This window comes from Anopheles moucheti, chromosome 2 (genome assembly GCF_943734755.1).
Source record: "Anopheles moucheti chromosome 2, idAnoMoucSN_F20_07, whole genome shotgun sequence".
Taxonomy (NCBI): Eukaryota; Metazoa; Arthropoda; class Insecta; order Diptera; family Culicidae; genus Anopheles; species Anopheles moucheti.
Genome location: NC_069140.1, coordinates 36,854,187 through 36,878,593, shown reverse-complemented (window position 1 = coordinate 36,878,593; position 24,407 = coordinate 36,854,187). Strand labels below are relative to the sequence as shown.

The 24,407-nt window shown below is 43.8% G+C and overlaps 2 protein-coding genes across 4 annotated transcripts in view; both read right to left on the bottom strand.

The window, feature by feature from the left end:
- Nucleotides 1-20: 20 nt before the first annotated feature.
- Nucleotides 21-21,541, bottom strand: LOC128302794 (fizzy-related protein homolog). Of its 3 annotated transcripts, XM_053039650.1 has the most exons (7): nucleotides 21,288-21,511; nucleotides 21,142-21,192; nucleotides 19,123-19,740; nucleotides 18,725-19,040; nucleotides 4,429-4,662; nucleotides 4,212-4,346; nucleotides 21-2,319 (listed from the first exon to the last, which is right to left on the bottom strand). In XM_053039650.1, the coding sequence occupies exons 3-7, from the start codon at nucleotides 19,233-19,235 to the stop codon at nucleotides 1,627-1,629; spliced, it is 1,491 nt and encodes a 496-aa protein (XP_052895610.1). In that variant the 5' UTR covers nucleotides 19,236-19,740; nucleotides 21,142-21,192; nucleotides 21,288-21,511; the 3' UTR covers nucleotides 21-1,626. The 3 variants fall into 3 exon arrangements, with proteins under 3 accessions (XP_052895610.1, XP_052895623.1, XP_052895616.1); XM_053039663.1 differs by lacking the exon at nucleotides 21,142-21,192 and having other exon boundaries at nucleotides 21,423-21,541; XM_053039656.1 differs by lacking the exon at nucleotides 21,142-21,192.
- Nucleotides 21,542-22,327: 786 nt separating this feature from the next.
- LOC128299607 (uncharacterized) overlaps nucleotides 22,328-24,407 on the bottom strand; it is a 122,341-nt gene continuing 120,261 nt past the window's right edge. Inside the window, exon 25 of the mRNA XM_053035613.1 lies at nucleotides 22,328-24,360. Coding sequence (XP_052891573.1) covers nucleotides 24,070-24,360 — 291 coding nt within the window. The 3' untranslated portion in view covers nucleotides 22,328-24,069. The remainder of the gene's footprint in view (nucleotides 24,361-24,407) is intronic.

The following is a 24,407-nucleotide window of genomic DNA, read 5'->3' as shown; positions in this document are numbered from 1 at the left end:
TGTTATTTGTTTAAATTTATTTTGACCACGTGTGACACATCATTTCATACGCTTCGCCCGCCCGTTTGCTTGCTTAACGTTAGTATGAGACCCATGAAATGAGACCTTGTCAGTATTCACACATCTCACAGGTAGGCAGTACAGTGAAGACACTTTGCTTCCTTGGTAGCACTTACAACAATACGTCGTTCCTACCACTAAACTACAACACACAATACAAGAGACAGTAACACAGCGTTCTTTCCGGATGTTTGTTTCTTACGGCAAAACTTATCTACTTAAGCTTAACCAAACTGAACGTCAAGTGGAAGGGTTGGATTTGGTGATTTAACACCCATTTCACATCCGCACTTAAAACCTTCCTCTTAAGATTCAATCTTTCTTCAGGGTTCATTTTCGAACCCTCATTCCCCTTCATTCGAAAAATGAAGTGTCTTCATCATAAAAGCACCCCATTCAAACGATACCAAATCATATGCTTCACCGAGTGTTCAACAAAGATAAATTTAAATATAAATAATTACACAGTATTGGAGGAAGTCGGCATTTTATGTGTGTACGTACTTGCGCTGTAAGTATGTACAATTTTGAAGACAAATCTGTTCCGATTTTTGTAGCATTCGCTTCATGAAACCTTAAAAGAAATAGTGTACATTTTTTGTGTTGTTTTGCTATGTTTTTTTTCTACCATCTCGACTTCTCATACGGTGAACCGTAATGACTTTTAACAGTAGAAATGTACACTACCTAAATTCCAAGACAACGGTTAGCTGTTATGCGTAACATGGACAAACTTAAAAGCTAAATTAATGCCTCTATCTAAAAGCCTACTGATTTGAACACACTCGCAATGTGTACCACCGCTGTATGGAGTGGTACCGTATCTTGAATTCTATTTTACCTATATGACAACGAAAAAAAAACATACTACCTAACCTAATCGTACATGTAATGCTAAACGTAAGTTCCTTCTATCTTCTTAGTCCCGACAAGTTTAATCCAGTTCAGTGATGGTAGAAAAGGTAAATGTGTGACAGGAACTTAATTGATGTAAAAATAATTATTTAAAATAAAGAAAGAAAAGTCGATGCGACTCTGTTGCATCTAATGGATGCATAAATTATCCCTTTTTCTTCCCACGAATGCAAAGAGCGTGACCTGTATCGTTGGGTAGATGTTAACGTAAGCTATTACTCGTTAAAGTACGCAACTACTGTTACACTGTTTTAGCAAAGAAAGACAGAACATATTTAGCAACATATCATAAAAAAATACATTCACAAACAATGTTACATATTACGCTTCGGATCCTAACCGGTTCCGCTTGCCGTGTTACTACTGTAATCACCAGTGGCATCACTCCAAGCTCATGGGAAATACCACCCATTGTTTAGAACAGTAACTAGCAAAGAACTATGTTTAGTAAGGTAGGTTAGCAAAAACAAAAATATATATAAAAAAAATCTGCATAACAAAAAAAAACACGCATCTTCCCAAAGTCGGCACATCAAGGGGCCGCGCTGCTCCACCAAACACCAAACTGGACTCGGAATTCTGTACAGTAATGCAGCGCATCGGTTGCGATTGGGACTAAGGATTTGAGGGCAGATCTACCGGGGCCCTGTTTTACCGAATGTTGGTAAACAGATTCAGTACGCTTTTGTTCTCCTTCTGCGACCGTGCTTTGCTGAACACGTTCCAAAACCGTAACGTTTCGTCGCCCGCACCCGTGACGATCGCTTCACCGTCGGGGCTGAGCGCGAGGTAAAGCACGCGGTACGAGTGGCCGGTCAGTTTGGCGACCTGCGTTAGCGACGGGTACTTCCACACGAGGATTTGATTCTGCGAGTAGCCGTGCGTCGAGACGAGCTCGGACGAATGCTTGGACCAGGCCAGATTGCACACCTGCGACCCGGTATCGACGCACTGCATCGGCTGACCGGTGAGCGTGTTCCAGAAGCGTATGCACCGGTCCGCCGTACCACCACCGCTGGCAAGCAGCCCGTGATGGTGCGGTGACCAGGCGATCGCTTTCACCGCCGCCATATGCTCCGAGTACGAGTGAACCGGCGTGGACGAATGCTGGTTCCACACGTACAACCGGTTGTCGTTGCCACCGCTCGCCAGATACTGGTTGTCCGGGGACCATTTCAGCCCGCACACCTCCTGCCGATGACCGGCAAGCCTTCGTTCGGAGACTTGCGCTGGTGTGCGCGTGTCACGCTGCATGATCAGACGATCCCGAGACCCGCTCGATAGAACATCCCCGTTCCAGGCCAGCGCACCGACGCGTGCCGAATGGCCTTGCAGTTTATTTACCTGGAAAAGAGAGGGAAAACAATGAGCAAAAATAGAAATATAGTTGTGTACCCTTAGGAAGTATGTCACAAAAAAACTAACTCTTTAACCACCATTCTTCTAAGCAGCAATTTGCAAAAATCAAAAAAACAAAACAAAACAAAACAACAAACATTGCAAATACGCACTTTTTCCTACACCAACCAGTAAGTAGGACACGCACTTTCCGGATCTGTGACATGTGCAAAAACGGATCAGCGCAAAAAAAAAAAACCATGAGAGGTTATTAGATTCATGTCACGCAATGACGCGATGCGTGCGTGGGGGATTCAGTTCTGTTCTCTCGTACCCTATTGTCCCCTGTTACCCTGATGCGTGCAGAGCGCTCCTTTTTGGTCGTGTTTGCAAATTCGACGTCAGTTTTTGCACACACTTTCTAACGAAATTGAAGACGCTTTTTTACATACCGTCGGCATAATGGAGCCGGTACGATGTTTTTTTTTTAAATTGTGCGTACAACTGAAGAGTCGTTTTGTTTGCACTAACCGATCGCTTTCGTAGCAATCAAGCCAGGTGGTGGCAAATGTCGCTAAACAAAACACACGAAAAATCGCATGTGAGCAGTTCGTGGTGGTGGAGTTATCGAAATTTGCAAACTTTCGGCCACCGTTTGGGTGTGTGTGATCATTTTCGTGCGTTTCCACATTAGGAAGTGACACACTGAGTGAAAGGTGGCTTGTTTGCAAATTTTTGCAACTTACTTTTTTTCACTTTCCATTTGCAAGGTATTTTAGACGAATGCTCGAGGGGACATAAAGCGAAGAAGAAACATTCGGCGGTAACTGTTTCGATAAACTTTTGGGAGAGCGGTGCCTTTCGTCTTTTTTTCCTTCCAAATTTATCTTTCATAAAACTGTTAATAACGTTTAAATAGTAAATTACCTTACATTAGTCGTCGTATCTTCAAAGCTACCTACTAAACCTAATGCTCACAATAATTTCCCTAGAAATGGGTTAGGTATTTGCGGTGATTAACACGTTGAGCAAACCTGAACCGTCAAGAACTTTCGCACACCCATATGAATCACGCTCTTACGAAACGGGAATGTACAGGAAGCAATGTGTAAATTGCATGAAAAAGAGGTAAGCATTCACGTATTTACCCGTGGATATGCTACTTTACTGGTTCATCGTGGGTTTTCTGTGTTTAACTGAAACGTGAAACAGCTCCATTCTCTTGTTTCACTTTGCTTTGGTATGCAACAGTAAAGTGCAATAAATATAATGCTTTGCGCCGGGGGGCAGCACTTTGTTGACACAGGGCAAATAGCAAACGAACGGCTCCTGCCAATTGTCTCGTGAAGTAGTAGCAAGTCGTTAAGAAAAAAGAAAGACATTAAGGTAAATAAAGTTCCACTGGATGCTGGAACAGTACGACACAAACGAAAACCGACATTGCAAACTCCGCCGTCCGCCGGCGCGGGTCGTGTGCTTCACCGTGAAGTGGTTCTGCAAATAAAGATCAATTAAAGCTTCGTTCCATGGCGACCGTGCGGGAGACGGCAAGAATGCGAGATTCCGGTACGTTTGAATCGGGAAAGGCAAATGTGTGGTGTGCTTTTATCTTTCAGATATCGTGGCGTTTGTTGCCTTGTCTGTGATGCACTCAACAATTGCTCCTAAAATGCTTCCTCTTTCGCATGGCACAACATAACTCTTTACTCTGGAACACTAAGCAAACTGGACAATAATTGCTCTTACTATGCCCCCTTCCCCGGCGGCGGGCGATCCTATTTCGACAAACGAATAGTTACCGCCGGAAAAAGTAAAAACGACGAATCTTAATTGTATTTACGAACTACTTTACATGCGATCGCGTCTTAAATTTACCCCGTGCCGAACTGATCTTTTACCTGTTTGCTAGCCGCTACATCCCACACGGTAACGTGTCCGTGCTGTGTTCCGACCGCCAGCTGATGGCCCCGTTCGCTCCATGAGACGGACGTGATCGTGTTGGAATCGGAGCTAAGATCACACAGTCGCGTAACCTACAAGAAGAAACGGCACAATACGCAAACGTCAAACAATCGTTCCGCAAATGCAAGATCGGTGGTGGAGCAGTGTACTCACCTGACTAGTGCAGGCGCTCCAGAGATAAACGCAACTGCCAAGCCCCACGGACAGCACATTCTGGGCGGACCAGTCGACTAGGTTCAGATAGAAGTCATCCTGCAGCTCTGGTGCGTCCAACACCTTGAACGGTATCTTGGAGATTTTGCGCGTCGCCTTTCGGGGCGATCGTAACAACTTCTGGCTTTTGATGCTGACGGGGGACAACGAGTAGGGGCACTGTTCGTTGTAATCCTGCGTGGAGAGATAAAGAGAGATAATGATGAGTCGGGTTGATAACGTTACCCTTTTTGGTCCATATTGTCATCCAATCGGTGCCTAATTGAGACTGCAGACAGACCTTAGGAGCTTCATGATCCGCCATTCATGATCCTTCAATTGCAAAAAAAAAAAACCTCAACCATTTTGTGCCATCTAAAACCCATTCCGGAACAATATGCAGTCACGGGTTAAATCGTGCACAATTTACGATGCAATCTAGTCCAATAGAATTCACATTTCATTGTACAATTGGTACAACTACAACAGCGTAGCATGGAGACATCTTTTAACCATTCGGCGCTCCAGTGCAGTTGAATGTCGATCAACGCGACACACTCTCCGCTGGAAGCGTATTCGTCTGGCAACGAGTGCAATTGCACAAACAACGCCCGGCGGGTTGACCTCAACGGACCGGCTGCATAAACGGGCCGAGTTAAAATTTGGTTTATGCATTCGCATTGAGGGCACTACATTTGCAAGCATTTGCGTCATTGGAATATTTTTACCTTGCTGGTAAACGCTTGGCAAAAAAAAAAAACAAAACAAAACCCCAGCGATGATTGTTCCGTGAATGATTTTGCTATTCCAATCGCTGGCAGAAGATTAAATGGACTGTATGCAAATATTAGCGAACTGCATCCGCTTATTCGTTCGCTTCCATTCCTAACTTCATTTACCTGCCACTCACTAAAAAACCCGATAAGGACAGTTCTCGTCTAGACAGTTCTGGGCAATGTCATTTTGGTTTAAAAAAAATGTGCACGATTTATGACCAATTTGTACCACAACTACACACACCGTCTGCGATAGTCCTAATTAACGATCACACTCTTAAACCGTGGTGTCTCACTAGCCTTGAATGCATTTTGGTGCAGGGTCGTTTAATTCCTGCCCAAAAATTTGCCACCCATTAGCAACCAAAAACCAAAAGTTTGCAGCGTCATTCTGACCCCCCCCCCCCACCGGCAGGGCATTTATTTTTGCACAAAGCCAAAATATTACGATCGTTAAAAATTATACACCGTTTAATGATACGGCGAGCGCTAGTGGGATCTTGGCTTCTATATAAACTCCACGAAGATCATTATCCTTATCAGCGGCAAAGCAACCGGACGGCCACAACACTGCAATTACCACGGCCGGTGAACACATTTCTTTCCAGCCGTTCGAGATTGTAAGCCACGCGCACCCTAGGAATCGCCTTTTGCTGTGGCTCATAACCTTGATGTAACTACCTGATAAGTGACTCCGGTTCTGATTCGTTTCCATTCTACGATACAACCGCCCGCTGGCGACATGCTGCACTTAGTGCGTTAGAATGCAATGCAAACAACGATCTCAGCATGTTTGCCGGGTTCGGGCGATAACGCACAAGTCGCCCTCATCGGCAGCCACTATCAGCTGTTTCGCTCTTCCGTGCTTCATGGTTCAATCAATTCCCAAACGCCGTTAATCTGTATTGAACTCCGGCGGGGAAACAAACATCCTACGGAAGCAATTCCCCAAAAGCTGGGAGAAAAATTGATAGACCATGACCAAACCTAATGTTTTTGCTCGAGTTTCATGCGGCGGCCAGACGGAAACAGAAGCCAATAACCGAGATTTGGACGAGTTCTCCTGTTCCATCTGATGCCCACCGACCTAGAGAAGCAAGGTTGGTTGGCTGGGTATCGAAAGAAAAGGAAACCCCAAACTGGCCCCACGGGAGAAACTTTACACTCTGTTCGCGTTGGGGTTTTGTTCTCGCGCGCGATCACGGATGTGGGGAGAATTTGTGTACAAACTTTTCCCAGTAAATCGTTCCATGAGCGTTCTGTTTGTCTGCAATTGCTTCATCGTTTGCCTTCGTGGATGGTTACGTAGCTTATAGCGACATTAGAAAACTGGCCACACAGCCATTGCCAAACTAACCTGTCCATGGATACATGATCATGTTGCTTCTGCACTGCAAAGCATAAAATCATATTGCAACAGTCGATCGATTTTTTTTGCGCGCCTGGACGGTGCGGGAATTGTGTAGGAAAGAAGTGCAGGGAAGCGATACTCCATTGCATCAGCGGGAGCACGACGTCCACAAACGGTCAATCACCGGAATAGCAAACACAAAAAAAAACGCCACAAGAGTCCCAACCCATTTCCTCGTTACCACAGTTGCCTTAATTTAGATGTCCGCAAGCTAATGGAACTGATTCTTTAATGATATCAGGCGTGCATTGGTACCGTGGACGTGGAATGTTCGTCCGCAAACATTCAAATGAACCCACCGATTACGTTTTAGGCTGGAAGCAGAAAAATTACATCAAGTGCCATTCGACCTGGTGCTGGTCGGCTCACAAAAATAAAACACGCGCGTGACCAACGGGAGGGGAAGAGGTCGTAGACCCGCACTGGGTGCCAAAAGTGTCATAAAATTGCATTTGTTTTGCGTTTGCATTTGCACGTTTCTTTGCGACTTGGGCGTTACGATCAAACGATTGTTCTGATCTGAGCGGTAATGAAATCTCTAAAAGGTACATAAATATTCCTTAAAATTGTCCAAAAGAGTCGTCAACCGTCAAGAAAACAACCATTGGGATGCATTGCGAACCGCGTTCATTATTGTTCTCTACATTGAATTCGGCTTCCATCAAGCCAATCCGGCCCAAGTAATGTTTGAGGACTTTGACCCATTAATGAACCGTCTGCAGAAATGCCACTAGAGCAAGTACATAAATCGCGATCACTTAATGAGTTACGCGGGTGGAATACAAACACAAAATCGGGGTCGGCACCTAATGTTCCGGCACCAAAGTAAGTACGCCCATGCCCGTACACGTTTGCAGTCCGAACCCGTAAACGCACCGGCCGGTTTTTTTTGTACGTTGAAAATAAAAAAAAAACGCAAAGGGGACACAGAATGATAAAAATGGTAAACTGGTAAACTGCAACCGTTTTGTGACACAGCGCGGCGGTTAAAATGCGCCACCAACGCGATTTAAATGAGCTAAAATGAGCAAACGCAAGTAACTTTTCGTTTTCCACCAAACCGTAAAAAGTGGCCGTAAAAGAAAAAAAAACTTTGCGAAATTACACGAATAAATTACCATTTACCTGATGCAGAGAGAGAGAGAGAGGGAAACGAACCAAAGAACCTGGTGTGCTCCTGTAGTGCAGCGTGAAATGATCGCCCGCCATAAGGAACACATTTTTTTGGAGTTCCACAATGTTTTTCAATTCTCGCCTATGTATGCATTTTATTAGACTTGTTTTCAAAACCCACGCTAATTTTGGGACCACTTGTTTGCTTTTGTTTCGTAACGATAGGAGTGATAGTTTGCGTGACGATTGTTACGTACAAGTGTGACTTTATTCTTGCACCGTTTGTAGGTAGAGAAATTCGTGCCGGCGGATGATGAGTGTATAAATATGCAGTGGTGTCAAATACGCCGTCATGTGCATTCATTGAATTAATTAGTCTTTTATACCTTTCAGAAATGCAACGGAAGCAGTAAGAAGTTTGTAGAGTGCGGAGTGCAAATGTCAGAACAAGAGACGACAAGAAACGAGCTCAGTAGCTAGAAAGTAGTTTGATAACAATTGTTAATGTTTTTCCCAACACTATTAAAGCTCCCAGCAATTTTGAAGGGATTGAATAGTCTGCACGCGATCTCTCGATGTATTCGAAGGTCTAAAGTCATGATGAGCTTGAGCTTGAGCCACCATTATTCGATCATATGGATCATTATTTGAACTATTGATGTTTTGGACTGCAAAAACCTTCACACGATAGATGCGGTAATATAAATCCTACTACGTGTTAAGTCGAAAAACGTGTCGGCCGGTCTTCGCACGACAGGACGGATGCAAAATCCCATCCGGAGCAATGCACCCTCGTACGCAGGACTGACTATCCGGTTACCGGGAAACATATTTCTAAAACAGCTAGAAATGACAGTCCTTTTGAGGTTGTTGTGTCGAGAAGAGGAAGAAGATGTATTGTAAGACGTTCATCTTGTTCATCTATAATATCCTAAAAATAAACTCCTGTTACTAAAAGTTTAGTAAATCTCTAGAATCGATTGGGGTTCTCTGCAGGTGGTGACGGGATCACCAGAAAAAGTTACTCATTACGAGCAGCTCTCACTCAATATTTCCCCAACGCAAACGATATTCGACGGGTAGACGAATCAACTCATACCGATTTAAGTTTAATATAAATATGGCCATATAGTTGACATACTAAATTAGCAAATTAACTGCATGATCGATGAGGTTCCGATCTCGGGGAGAGAAAAAATCCGTCCTCAACACACAAACATGAATTGGAGCAATCAAAAAATAGGAAATAGATCGTTGCATTCGTCTCGTACTGCTGATGATTGATTTTATTTAACTTTGTTTTCGTTTATTTTACTGCAATGCAAATTTAGTTGACCATCCCGTACTTCAGGTCAACAGCCAACAATTCGAAACCGCGATTCTTTTGTCGCTGCAATCTGTCGTCCGTGGTAAGGGGGATCGCAAAAGTTTGTTTTTTTGTATTATTTACCTTGCATTTTTCTGTTGCAAGTGCACTTTTTGATTGCACTCACAGGGGTAGAAAAAAACTAGAGAGAGAGAGAGGAAGAGGGAGGAAGAGGGAGAGAGCGAAAGCAAAAGGAAGCGGTTGGTTGCAAAACAGATAAGAAAGGAATCACAGCATATTGCACGGACACGGACAGGCCGCCAGTAAGTGGGGCCGCGCTATAGCGGTGGAGATTATTATTTCTGTTTTGCTTCACCATTCACCGCAGAGCTCAGCCCAACCCCCCAAAAAAAAAAAAGCAAAGATGATTATGGGCCACCGCCACTTATCGCGCTGTTTATTTTATGATTTCTTGACCATTTCCACTCGCAAGCGGAGCAAAACAAGGAGTGTTTTGAGCATTTTTTTAGTTTTTGAGCCGTTGCACCCTCTTCGCGCAAGCCAAGACCAACGAACTACAGTTAGTTTCGAGGCACGAACGGACCATTCGCGGCATGAAGTGCATCGTTTCGTGCAGCAATGCATATGCATATAAATATGCACCGGAACCGCGAAACTTCTTTCGCACCTTTTCTCCAGCACTAGTCAGGGTTCGCTTTAACTTCACTTCCCGTTCTCGCGCTGAATGTGGTTTACTTTTAACACCTTTTTTGTGCCAACATTACTGCAGTTGCAACGGTGCATTTTCAACAGATTGCGGTCAGTTTGGAAAGTGTTTGGGATGGGAAATGGAGGCAAGGAAAAACTCCGATCAACTTATGCTGCAACTGTAAGGCGCTGCGCATCATAGACGCATCGCAATTATGCATTCCGTTGTAATTTGTTTTGTTATGTGCCAACAAGTCATACGTTTTCAATTTTTGTACACAAACTAATGTTGGTTGCAGTTAGAGAAAAAGTAAAGCTTAATTTGTTGCGATTACCTGACGAACAAATTCATAGACCAACTTAATGGATTATGTTTTAGGTTAATATTTTTGAAGTTGCTAATGTACAATTTAAACGGAACAGTAACGCAGCAGCTATGGTGGAATCGCGTAACCACAAGAATGGGTAAAAGACCAGAGAAGCAGCAACCAGAAGATGGAAAACCACAACTCTTTAGTTGTCGCGGAACACGATAAAAAGTTCTCACACGTCTGCTATCAAAACTTATCAAAGTAAGCGTTTATCTAAAGACAAGTTAGAAGTTTTTCCCACCAGCTGCAAAATTTAGACGTTGTTAAGATAATTAGGCATTAGTTTACGCGGTAAGTAAGTGAGTAAGTAAGTAAGTAAGTAAGTAAGGAAGTAAGTAAGTAAGTAAGTAAGTAAATAAGTAGGTAAGTAAGTAAGTAAGTAAGTAAGTAAGTAAGTAAGTAAGTAAGTAAGTAAGTAAGTAAGTAAGTAAGTAAGTAAGTAAGTAAGTAAGTAAGTAAGTAAGTAAGTAAGTAAGTAAGTAAGTAAGTAGGTAAGTAAGTAAGTAAGTAAGTAAGTAAGTAAGTAAGTAAGTAAGTAAGTAAGTAAGTAAGTAAGTAAGTAAGTAAGTAAGTAAGTAAGTAAGTAAGTAAGTAAGTAAGTAAGTAAGTAAGTAAGTAAGTAAGTAAGTAAGTAAGTAAGTAAGTAAGTAAGTAAGTAAGTAAGTAAGTAAGTAAGTAAGTAAGTAAGTAAGTAAGTAAGTAAGTAAGTAAGTAAGTAAGTAAGTAAGTAAGTAAGTAAGTAAGTAAGTAAGTAAGTAATTATGTGTGTGTTCTAAAACAAGTCTAACAAACAGCTTGGTATAAATATCAAGTAAATTTACTCTTAATAAGTCTTAACAAAAGCGTCACTCTGCGTAACCGTCCAATTTGTGACCATTTTAATTGCCCTCAACCGGAACAGCCTCTCCCCTCTCTTTCGCGTTCGGGCAAACATAATTTTTCGAACCATTACTGCTACCATTGCATTGCCAGCGCACGGTTTTGCTCGCCGATAATGGTGTTCCTTCCTCCGCTTCCTTTTATTACCCATCTCGATCGTGGTTAACGATGAGCCACGGTTGGTGGCTGGTTGAAGGACGAAACGGACCAGAATTTGCGAATTTATTGGTTGACTTTCGCTGAACCACCGTACCACTTTACAGGGTGCTTCACTACATAAACTGTACCGATGATTGAACCGTGTGCGCGATGGGCTGTGGTGTGTCTATCGTATTTGCTGTGCGGTGGCGAAAATCAGCAGCAGCAGCTCGCATATTAAGGTCAGCCCGCCGATACGGTTCGGTAGGTTCGGTGGTGCGATGTCTGTCGGAGTTGTTGCGAATCCCGAACCGAATATGAAGGGCACGCAGCACAGTAGCGCACATTCCATTGGGACATATAAACTACCGTCCGCGCTGTTTGGCTGTCAGTGTCAAGTTTTCGGTGGATGGTTCAATAAAACAATAATTAGCTACCGATAGCACATCGCATTACCGGGGACGGGGCGATCCGTAGGGCGTAGAGGCACACCAAAGGGTTCCTTTTCATGCGTTACCACCCTTCACAAAAGGGTGTTGCGCGGATTTAAAGCAAAACGAGCAATAAAGCGTGAGCCAAACAAAGCAAAGAAAAACCTTCCTCCTGCTTTGAACGACAAGGTATAAAACGCACGATCATATTATTGCGCACACATCAGGTGTAGTAGCGAAAGCAAGAAAGCAAGAAAAAAAACCACTACCCATGGTCTAATTGCATCCAATAAAGCACATTCACGCAAAACGTCCCTCACGATCATCCGCGTGCTAGCGGATATATCACAGAGTACAGAGGGAGTGTGCAAGAGGAGAGAGAAGAGAGAAAAGAACCCAAAAAAGGTACCCATCTGGAAGTAATCAAGGTCTAACAGGACAGTAAAATTGTCTTATCATGCTGACCTCTGAAGCGCCATCGTGAGCGCAAAATAAAAGCCAAACGAATCTTCATCCCAAGCGACCCAGAAACATCCATTCTGGCATCTCACGTCAAGTGCAGCACAAGTAATAATTGCGATGCCTCTGCCGGAGAAATGTAAACAACAAAACACCGCACACCTAATGCTTTTTTCTGGGCGCATGCAAATAACAAACACGCAACCCGCTTATCACATATTTCCCAACCAAAAACCTAGCCTGGCGCTCAGCTTTGATGATCAGTGGGCCAACATGCAGCTCTCGGTGCGCATTTTGCACTGCTGCCATCGAATCGACCCTTGTGATCGACCCGGCTGCTGCATCGCCCGTCCGGCAACACATCACAACAAACGTAATAAAACTTTGGACCATATGTAGATCGGCCCGAACCAGCCTGATAGCCCATCCTTTATCGCACACCGGCAGCATGGTGGAGTCCTTCATCATGGGCCGCACCAGTGCCTTGCATAGGTCAGATGGATGCACATCGTTAAAAGCAAACAGCCGACCGTAACTCAAAGCTAGCACCAATTTTAGAACAATTAATGGGGCTAAAACAGTCACGGCAAGTAGAGCACGATCGCATCGTAGGGGAAGAACATCGCCGGAAAAGGTCCTTCGGTTCAATCGATTGCACCACCGGATCGTACCGAACCACCATCGGGCATCACACGTTATCATACTGGTTACATACAGCAAACACATGGCCCCACGGATGAAGATGACGGCTTGGCCATTGGTGCAAGAAATTGGACTTCATTATAGACCACACTTGGAGTTTGTTTGCGAGGTACCGTCTAACACGCGTTCGATTTTTGTGGCACGACAAAACAAAACGGAAGCGCGCTTGTGGTGGTGGCGTTTTAAATTTGCGCAAAATAATAGTAGCAAATTAATATTTTAATGAACATTCATGATAAATGCGTTCTGGTTGAGTGGCGGTGTCGTTCGGCAATAAAAAGGAAAGCAATCCTATTCGTCGGTTTTCAGATCCGCAAATTGGCAACTTTGGCACTAGTGATGGGCGAATAATGACTAGTACTTGTCGGATCGGAACCATCCCGAGGTGAGCAGGAGCGGATCGGGCCATAGTGACGACTAATGTTTAATCCGTGAGTTCAAGGAGTTCGACATGTACCCGAGGAGGAAGAGGTCCACTAGTTTCAACAATACATAAAAGGCGCTTGGTTCGGTTTGGTTCATGGCTTGGTTCGGCTACTACTACTCTCTCTCTCTCTCTCTCTCTCTCTGGTTACTAATTTTGAAGTTGTAGTGCTTCTAAAAAAGATTAAGCACTTTTTGTGCTCCTATTGAATGAATTTCGATTGACAGATTTTAGCTTTATGTTCAATATTTTCAGTGTATCAACAAATCTCACAGATAAGCTGGGTGATAATCAATTAATTAATTAAATAATCAATTGGAGAACATGTCTAACAAATGGAACATATCTCTTCTATACAAAAAAATGATTTATATTTTTGTATATTACTTTTAATTCGGTTCTTTGGAACTAAGAACTGGATTATAATATTTTTTCTTCGTTAGAACGGCCAGACCGTTTCGACTTATTTATCACGGGATAGACACGAGGGAACCGTTCGGAACCCGTCAGTTCGGCTACGAGAGAACGGACCGACTGAATGACACCCGGATAATCGGAACTCCACTGTATGCTCTATTCGCAAATAAAGATTTAAGATAAAGTTTCAGAATTTCTTAGTCCCTAGCCAGGGCGAATTAAGATATTAAATATTGTAGGGCTTCCTTTAGATCCCAAATTCGCTGCACCAATCAGTCGAAGCGGTTTATGATTTGTTGCACCTACTGGAATCGTCGAATTTACTGGACCGGAATCAATTCCGATAGACAATCGTACGACAAGTGATCGTTCGGTAATCCATTCCAATGGTATCGACCCATCCCTACTCTATCGCACACCTATGACCTGTAACCGGAAAATTTAGTGTTCCTGCGGAAAATGTACAAAATTCGGACCGCACAAAAACAAACAAAAAACAGGATGATGCCCAATAAAGTTGGATGAAAAATGATGACATTTTACACCCATCCATAATCACAACAGAGTGCTACAGAAGCACAAAGTCCGCTTCCCGTTCTCCGTTCTCCACACCCAGCGGTATTTCTTCTTCGGGCGTTGTTTTGGGTGACGCTTTTCCCAGTTCTGCTAGCAACCGATTGGATCGGTGGAGACAGCCACCACCGCGTGCCAAAGCCAAACACGAACAGTAAATGCGTAAAACCGGTGGCCATGCATTCTGTGGAACCGGTTCACAATTACGTACGCAATGTGCGTGTACCGGTGCGTGTGCAAAAATTAATAGAAAACTCATAAACCTAGTAAAGCAATCACCACCTTCCATGCGTTGTCCAACTATCGTCCCTCCCTCGCTTCGCTTCCTCCCACCCACCACCCTGTGGTCAGTTAGTAGCCGTTTTTCTTTTCAATTAACGGTTACGCCGTTTTCCGGGGTGGATGGGAATTTTCAACCGATAACCAACGATGTGCGGTGAAGGTGCGTAAAGCGGTACGCGAACGGTGGCAAAGAGGTGGATTAGTTTTCATTCTTAACATTAAGACACATATTTGTCTTTCGTTTACTGCACACAACACGACGGAAAACATTGAGCCTCCAATTTGTCCAATTGCGTGTGTTTTATTGTTTTTTTTTGTGTGTTTGTGCTTGTGTCTAGTAACAACCTCCCAATAGCAGCACCCCCTACAAACAGGCTTGCAATGGATGGATAACTTTTGGAATTATTTTCGCAAACGCAACCCAGTCGTACACGCACTCGGGTACCGCATAATATGGATGGAGAAGGCAAAAAAAACACACAATAATAGAGCAACAAATAGAAAATTGAATTCAAGACCCCTCCCTTCCCCTGCACAGGTACCCCACAAAATCATAATGTGCAGCAATTAATTGTCGCCGTGGGTGCCGGAAGGACGAACATGGGGAGAGCATGCGTAACCCGGCGTCCCCATATACGGCACCGGACGGTAGACATTCGTTTATCGTGCGCACGCACTTGCCGTATATGCTGGGGGCTGGTGGAGTCGATTTCTTAATTATCGCGATTTTTTTTTGTTGTTTTTTCGTGTGGCCGTTTTAGTCTTTTGCACCGTATTTGGTTCGGGTTGGTTTCATCAAAGTTGCGAAAACTGCAAAAAAAAAAAACAACAGCAAGATCTCCCCTTGCGAAAGTTATCCTTTGCGCTACAAAAGACTAAACTCCGCATGCGCATTGCGTAGCAAAAGGGGAGGATCATGTTAAATGTTTCAATCAAGCAATTGGTGTGGAATGGTGAGGGATCATCAAACGAAACAAAAAAAAATCTTCCGAAACCGTTTACATAGTAATTGCTGTCAATGAATTTCGGTCCCCATATATATATCGATAACGCATATCTGGAGCGCGGTGATTCGATCGGAATGGACAAATGGAAATGGAGCCATCAAATTTACCAACAAAAAAAAACAAATGGAAGCAACCAGTAGCTTCCGGATGATCGTACGGTGCTGCACGCATCTTTCGTCAAAAAGCGAGCACCGGGAATCTAACCCAGGAAACGAAATTGGCAAACATTTCACTGTGCTCCGCTCATCCTGATCGGTCTGACGGGCGGACGTGCGTGATTGCGATGCGTCAACGATTTCGCGACCGTTTCGCGAACCGTTTAGGCGTTCGGTTGACTGTTTTTTTGTTGTTGTTGTGGTGCCGTTTCTTTGGCTCCTTCCACTGCAATCTCTCTATCCGGCTCTAATGCGTTAAGCATACGCGAGTAGGGTTTAGCGGGGCATGGCGCGAAGACGAAAGTGAAAGATATGGGTTACGCATATTCTTTCGTACGCATGTTTTCTGTTCCCGTGTGCCCGGTCACGTTTCGCGTACGATATTATCGGGAGGGAAGAGACAATCAATTTTGCAAAATTCATTTTGCAGCTTTTCCCCAAATTGCCCCCGTTTCGGAACGATTCGTATGATAATTGCATTAATTACAGGTGGGCTGGATCGCTGGGGAAACTGTTTGCTATGCGTATTGCCTGCCGGGAGACTTGGAACTACGGGCTATGGTTGGTTTTAACAAGATTGCTTCTTCCAACATTTTGCTGCTTTTTCTGTAAAGAGTCAATCGAGTCGTGAGTCGCATTTTAAGAATTCAAAAAAAAAATTGATTCTCAGAAAAAAAATCGTACATTACTGAAGATACGTGAATCTCTCAAGAATCATGAAACTCTAAAGATTAGCGAATTTCTCAAGATTCTTTCACAAATCTTAAAGGTTAATGAATTTATCAAAAAATGCTGAATCTTCAAATCCATGAAAATAAGAACGTATTTTTTTATAATGAAGTTCTAATACCTTTCGCAAAACAAAACCGAAAGTGAGGCAAAATAAAGATTGACAATAAAAACATTCGACCAAGCACACGCATCAACAGCTGGCAAATGCATTTTGTCGTACGAAAAACGAACTGCTCCAAACGCCAATGAACTTTAACGATCGGTACGCGGGACTACCCGGGGCAAAAGAGACACGTAACTTATGCTAATATGCTTCGCATATTTACCCGCTCAGCGTGTTTCGCGACCCGGCGCTGGTATGCGCGTACGCCACGCACATTTCGGCTTCTACGTAGGGGATCGAGCGAACCAATGTGTCGCTTGTGTTTGATGATGATGCGGAGCGAATTATTGGACGGGAGCGAATGGATGGAGATTTGATTAGCGTTTAGCGTTTATCTGATCGCTACCGATAAGCGGAACGCTTCTGTTGCGCCCGACCAAGCGGCATCTCGTCGTGTTGGTCCGCTCCGGGAGATCGCACGGTCCGATCTCGTATAAAGCATACGGGTGTGTGATAAGCATCTACTGAGAAGCGCCCTAGGCGGATGATGAATATTAGGTGTACCTAATTGTCAACACCGGCGAGACAATTCGTATTCATCATGCTGAATACAGCTACTGGGTGGATATTTGTTCTCTAATGTATTATTCTATTTCACACGACGGGGAGCTAGAACTTCGCACGTCTGGTAGATTGTATAGGAAGTGTTCTAAATATGGATTCGCACATCCTGTACATGGAAAAGGCAAAAAAAAAAATCTTACTGCCATCTCCTTATTCGTCACTTCCTTCCTTCCGATTCCAGTGTTGGACGAAACGGGAAAAGAAGCCAAATATAGACGAGCGCAGGAATGACATTAACGGCAGACATTAAGAATTCCAGTCACAACTTTTACAGACACCACGAGACTTGGAAAAATGCTTGAATCATGCTTCTAACGACCTTACAGGCGTGCAACCGAGTGCAATTTACTGACTATCAACAAAGATCGAGTAGAAATATGTATCTAATCTACCGGTAAAAGTAGAAATGATCCTATAGTAAAGAGATCTTTACATCCCCTTGTATGACACACCGCCTATCTATAGCGATCTTCATCGGGTCAATGGTGTGTATGGCCGGGATGCTAATAATAAACCAACCAGAGCAGTAGGAATTTAAAAAATTGCCTTCCGTCTACGATGGCAACCACGCGTGCATTGGATAGCATCATCAACTCTCGTGTATAGAAAAAAATCCAGCTTCGATCCGGGAGAGATTCAGACAATAAAACAAAAATTCATACATCAATAGCAGCTTCTAGTGATTATATGGAAATTGCTCACATTTTAATAACTAAAAACGAGTAAAGAGTCAAATTGATAAATGAAATCCACTCATATAAGGCTTTCAATTCAGCGTTCTAAGCTCGGTTTGCTGCAAGGCGGAAACAGCAATTGCCCAGAAATGCAACGTTGCAACTGTGACAACAATGGGCACAAGCGTGAGTCACATTTAACTATCAATACCCGACGAGTGACATAACAGCAAACCTTCATAAAGTGGGTCTGTTTGTGTCATTAAATTTCGCTTATCTGTCGACCCTGTTGCTGTCGTTGTTCGATGGCGATAGACAAAGTTGTTATTAGCATCAGACAAATCCCAACTGCACTGGGCTACATTATCCAGCGGAACTACACGTTGCAGCATGTTGGGCTTGGTTCGGGAAGTTTTGTCCGTTCCTATCAAAACAAAGAGTACAGGTACGCGGATATCGTACATTTTCCTTATCGAACAGAAATACCTTACAAGGAACGGCATTCTTATCAGTAACTGCACCCGATATGTACTGCTTCGTGCATTACGGAATCTGTTCCCAATTCCCTACCGTGTCTGTGAATAACACTGTATCAAACCTGCTAGTAAGGCCACACTCTTATGATTACGGTGTCTTGCTAACACAGCTCTACACATACCTTAAGGGCGTCAGTAACATTTACTGATAAGAAACGTTATTTTTTCTCCGTTTTAGAAGCTAGCAAACAACCTGCTTTTCTAAGCGAGACCTTAACTACTGGAACAAAATAGGTTGCAGTATGAACACGGTTCATTTTTACGTCCACGGAATAGTGAGAGACCAGCAAAAGCACCTCAAACTACGTATGCCAACCTCTAGCGAAAGCCAGCGTGACGATTCGCAAAATTAGTCTCCCGATAATTGGTGCTAATGGACACAGCGCATACAGATCCTACTGTATTATCGGCTAGAAACCCATGGGAGAACACGTACCTGTTTCGTCGGGGACTGATATTTGAAAAGGCCGGTCCGGTTGCTGTTTGCATGCAGGCCACCTCCACCACCGCTTCCACCATTGCCGCCACCACCTCCGCCGCCTCCCCCGCCACCGCTACCATTTTTATCGTCCGCTACCAGCTTCACATCGTCGATACCGGTGCCGAGCAGTTCGTTCCTTATCAGGCAACTGTACGCTACACTGTCCCGTGCATTTTCCCCACAGTCACGTTGCTTTTTCGACGATTGTGGCGAATTCTCGTTCGATTTTGTACTGATCGTTGCAAAATTTGTTGTCCAATTGTTATTTGCTCTGGAAGTGAGGAAAGGAAGGGAAAATTACATTTTGGTGATACATTCGTTCCCGAACAGGGAGAGAGCGGGTTCACACTTACCGGCACGGTATGAAGCGATCGTTTGACGTTGGAGATTCATTCAAGGAGAACAGTTTGCGGACTGTCCGACTGCGGCACTGTATGATCCGTTTTTCATACTCGGAGCTGTACATGTTGAACTCTGCCAGACTCGGGTTGAATTGGTTCTGGGCCAATTTAGCAACCACCCACACCTACCACTAACACGGGCTCACACAAATTTGCAAACGACGAAATGGTCGCAATTTTTCACCTACGCGTGATTTTACAGTGCCGTGGCACAGATCCCCGCAGTCTCGATTTTATCTGCGAGGGTTGATGATGCTCCGGGGGAGTTTTGGTTTTTTTGGACTGCAGCACAAACTGGGCGTATCTCCGATTTTGCCGGTGATGACAATTCCGTAGTGTGACAAAGCTGAATCAACAGCGTATTCGTAAGCTGCTTTCACCGCACCGCACGATTGAACGGGATGATCTGTTATCGTCGACAGATTTCACGTTACGTTCCCCAGATTACAACTCCGGGCCAGATAAACTTCTTGCACAGTTTTTGCGAGTATTTCTGATAACTTCCTCTTTTTTCGTTCTCTCATAAAGCACAATCACATTTCATCACTATTCGCCGCGGGGGTGTGCACTCTGTTGGCGAATTTACGAAAAGAAGTTATGATAAAACATCTATTTTATTTCTGAACACCAACACCGTGCTCAACGGACACCACCTGATACCAACCAGAACAAACCTGAAAACAAACTCTTCGTTGGATTGTTTGCTCACTGTTTTAAGAAAGTCTTGCAATTGTGAAATTAAAGCGGCCAAATAGGAGCAATATCTTCAAAACAATAAAATGTGTATACGGTAATAGTATGTATAAAATATATCTTTGGCACTACGTCGCGCGCGCGCGCACTTCGGTCCGTCTGTGTGGTGAGCAGTTTGACAGAGGATTGAATCGAAATGACAGCATTGCGAGTGAACCTAAACTCACAGCATGCTTCGATGTTGTGCCGGAGCGAGTCCGCCAGTGAGAGACAGACGGTTTGTGTGCGTGTTTGTTTACCAGCGAGAGAGAGAAAGAGAGGGAGAAAGCGCGTGTGAACGAGCTAGTGTTATGTTAACGGTTGAACGGGAAAAGAGGGCACGCGTACGTTAGCAACAGGGCAAACAAGAACAAACGACGTGATGCAGAAGATCCACGCTGTTTAAATCTCCTTCCTCGTCTACTTGTTTCTACACCCTTCCGCAAGGGAGACGATGCACGTCCAACGTCTGTTCCGACGATTAATCGTAAATGGTCCTGTCAAAAACTGGTACGCAACCAAAACCGTCTACGCGACTCACTAATGATACGCCGTATTATGATGCACAAAATGGAAAACGCAATCAATTTGGGACATACACCTGCATTGATAACGACCTATCTATCGCTTAACTCAAACGGGTGGCGCATATGTTTTGTACTGCTTTCGAACATCATTAGAATCACATTACTTTCTATTTCTATTCTAGTAAATTGTTATTGGAGGGCAGGAACACAAACGTATTAAACCGCTGAACTATTGCAGTTGTTTAGTGAACACAATCAAAACGCAGCTCTATATTTCCATTGCGTATTTCGCGCATCAATCGAACATCAACAACTGTGCTTCTTGGATTGCGTCTTTCTGTCGTACATGTTGATAGATAATGGCCAAATTTAAATACCTCCAGGCTTTTTAAAGGGATTGTTATCAATTCTAACGAACAAAACGACAGCGAAGCAAGGAGATAGCGTACCAAACCAGAAAACTTGCGACTGTTCCGTCAGCTGCAGCTTCATAACGGGTGGGGGTGAGTTGTGTCGCAATATCGCTGGTGCTGGTTCCTTTTATTTAAACAACGTCCTTGAAACATTCGTCCCTTGTGGTTGAGGACTGTCGCTTCTTTACAACACGCAAAGGGAATCTTCACAATGATGGCCAAGCTGTATCGATACCATTAAGCACAAACTCGGTCGCGTACCGTGCAGAGAGGTGCAGCGCTTTATTTTGTTTACGTACCAACACAACAAACAAACGCTACTCATCATTTTCCACACACGTCCCGCATCACTGCAATCGCACAACCGGGCACAAGAGCAACAATCGTTTGCCACATCGCTATGGGAAAATGTTCCCAAATCCGATTAATCTTTCACTTTTCTCACCTAGCACTGCTGCTGCTGCTCATGATGCCACTTGCATCATGTGCCAGCGTACAAATACCACAAGCCCAGCCACTGCACGAAACCACTTTCGAAACGCTTTCACCCGTACGTGTCACGTTGCCCGCTTCCGAAAACCGAACAACGCTTGCGAACTATGCACCGCGTATGGTTTTACGCCGCTTTTCTCGATTTTTCGCACGGAAAATCGTGAAAATGCGTATCCATCTTTACGGGGCTTCCTGGGAGGCTTCGCGTTATGACTTATTTGACAGTTGCCGAAACGCTTGCTGAAACGTTTCAATTTGAAGTGTTGCGTAACTGTCAATTCAGCACAGCTTGAAGCGTTACACCTAAAACTTCAAATTGCTAGAAGCGTTACAATGACCAAACCGTAACGGAACGATCGCATGGCGCCCGATTGTCATCCATCTATGTATAAAATTGATTATTGTTTCGGATTGGACATTAATGATAAAAAGAACCGTACATTTTCATACGAATAGCATTGGTTCGTTTGCGTTTGTTTGTTTTTTATACCAACAGTTTTAATTTCCTTTGTTGTTTTGCAGTTTAGTGACTGTTTAAATCCATATGTCGTTTGGCGCATTTTATGTTCAGTTTACGCATTCCGTACCCGGCGCAATATATAAACACTCAATATTTAGTCATTTTTTTGTGTGGTGATTTCCATTTTTTTTACAATACATTCGACATTCATTCAACATGAATAAAATAGTACTGAAAGGGAGAGGAGGAAGAGAACGTTTGTAATGGCATGTTGTAAAGTACTTCGAAAGAGCACAAAACTTATTCTGTTTGGCGTTTGAATGATAGAGGCGAACGAATTACTTTTTTGCGGTACGATCATCAGTCGTAATGGCTATTTCCGGTTGTTCGTTGTGGCGCTTTTACTTCGCTTACTTTCGTTTGTCTATTTCAATCGCAGCGTATAATGTAAGTGTAAGCAACGAATATATCGCATGCATTTGTGTCAGAAATAGGAGGTTTGGTTTTACATTGCACTAGGTAGCATTCCAGCATTCCACGTGTTGTATCGTTTGAATTCCATACCTATCTATAGGAGTATCCGTTGGTCACTGCTATGCAAACACAAATACTAGCCTGCGACGTATAACTGGAGAAGAGTTTTTGCTGGAGTTCACCGGTTGGTTGGGTTTGTATAGCTCAATGGCTCTAACTGCTGCTACTAAGCACCATTAATGGCGAGGAATGGGAGCAGCTATTTAAAAATTTGTAAGCTTTATACTTTATAACGTTCGAAACCTTCGAGAATTGGCGATCAAAAGTGCTTGAGTTGTTGGCGGTAGAGCTTGCGGGAAAGATAGCTTTCGTACTCGTTCCTGAATTCCTTAAGTTCTCCAAAGTACTCCCACTTCACCTATTCAGCGTTTATCGTCAGTATTTGGCTCGCATTCTGCGCTCATAGGTTGCTCCACTCTACTTTGGCATCCTGCAATATGTATTGTTTGTTTGGTTTGGTTTTTAATTCACGGACTGTGCGGTTTTTGGAGTACACACGAATAAACTGGCAAATGTTTCGACCATATAGACATACACGTCCTTTTTCCATTTCCTTTCCCTTCAACTATGATAAATATATATATATCGTATATGTATATATCTCTATATATTTATGTATATCTTGTATATGTATATGTATATTTACGTGTATGTATGTACATAATCATAATAAATATTACAATAATTATATTCAACAGCCATTGAGAAAGTGTATTTGTGTTTGGTTTTCTTTTTCTCTGCGTTGCATCGTCTCTACCTCAGTTTTGCTCAGCTGCTCCAGCGCCAAATGATGCAGTGGCACAATCTTGCATTAGCTCAGCATCGTAGGATACTATAACCTCACCTTTCGCCTTCCGGTTTTATGCTAGTTTTTGTCTTAACTATCTCTTGCACCGTTGCAGGATATTCCAAGGAACTAAGAACACTTATCAATAGGAATCGGAACTGGACTATCGGGCCGCGAACGAAGGGATAACACGAAAGGCATTCGAGGCAACAGCAACTAGTTGGCAAACAATGCGCACAAACGTAACCTAGTTCTAGTGGTTTGGTAAAGGACCGTTCCGTTTAGCCTTTGTCCCGAGGCATACGGGAGTTACGGTATCGTAATTGTCCGATTTTTTTTTGTTAAATATCCTAGTGATACTGGGACATGCACAGCTAAAACACAACGAATATATAGATTATCTGGTTGTTATAGCGCTCAGGCGCTGCTTTAAATGTGGGTTTAGTCCTTTCTTTTGATACGTCTAACGTCATGGGACCTGTCGGTTGGGGACAAAAGGGAACAACACCAGGTAACAGCGACTTTTTAATAGTTTTTTTCTGCTTCTTCGCCCCTCTCTAAATACAAACATCTGATCGGTGTAGCTAGTTTTGTCTCCCTCAAGGTCTCCCTCATACTACATTCTTGTATCCGGGATCCGGGAAGCCACGGTCGTCTTTGGAGGATACATACGATCGTTCCAGCTGGGGAACACTGCCAGCAAAACATTGAACACTTATTCCAACACGTGACGACGGGAGTGGATGAAGGGAGAGCCGTAGAAACGATCATCAATGTCATTCTCATGCATTCCCCAGGTTGGTCCGCCTTTCAATAGCCGGCACCCCTGGACAATGCAACAGCCCTGACACATGTACGAAGCTGGTTACTGGTTTCATTTGGTTAGTTGGTATGGTTTGGTGCGGTTTGGTGGGTGGATTCTCAGCTGTACTCGCCCTACAGCTGATCCTCATCCTATAAGCCACAGTCGAAACTTTCGCCCCATTCACTATAGCGCGAGTCTTGCTTCTGGAGCCGCTGCTGGCACGCCTCCAGGTAGCTGTCCTGTATCCGGTACATGCCACTGTTCGCCTGGTACATTAGAGTCTCCAGTATCCGCTCGTTCTTGATCGCCTTCGATGGGAGCACGATCTTGATCAGCTCCTGCGGTGATATGCGGTGCAGCTTAAGGTCACGTGCCAGACGCTCCATGATGCACCGGAACTCCACCTTGGCGTCCGTTTTGGCCGATGTTTTCGACTTTACCTGGAAGGATTTGGATGGGAAAAACGATCAGTTTTCCAAATGCGCCA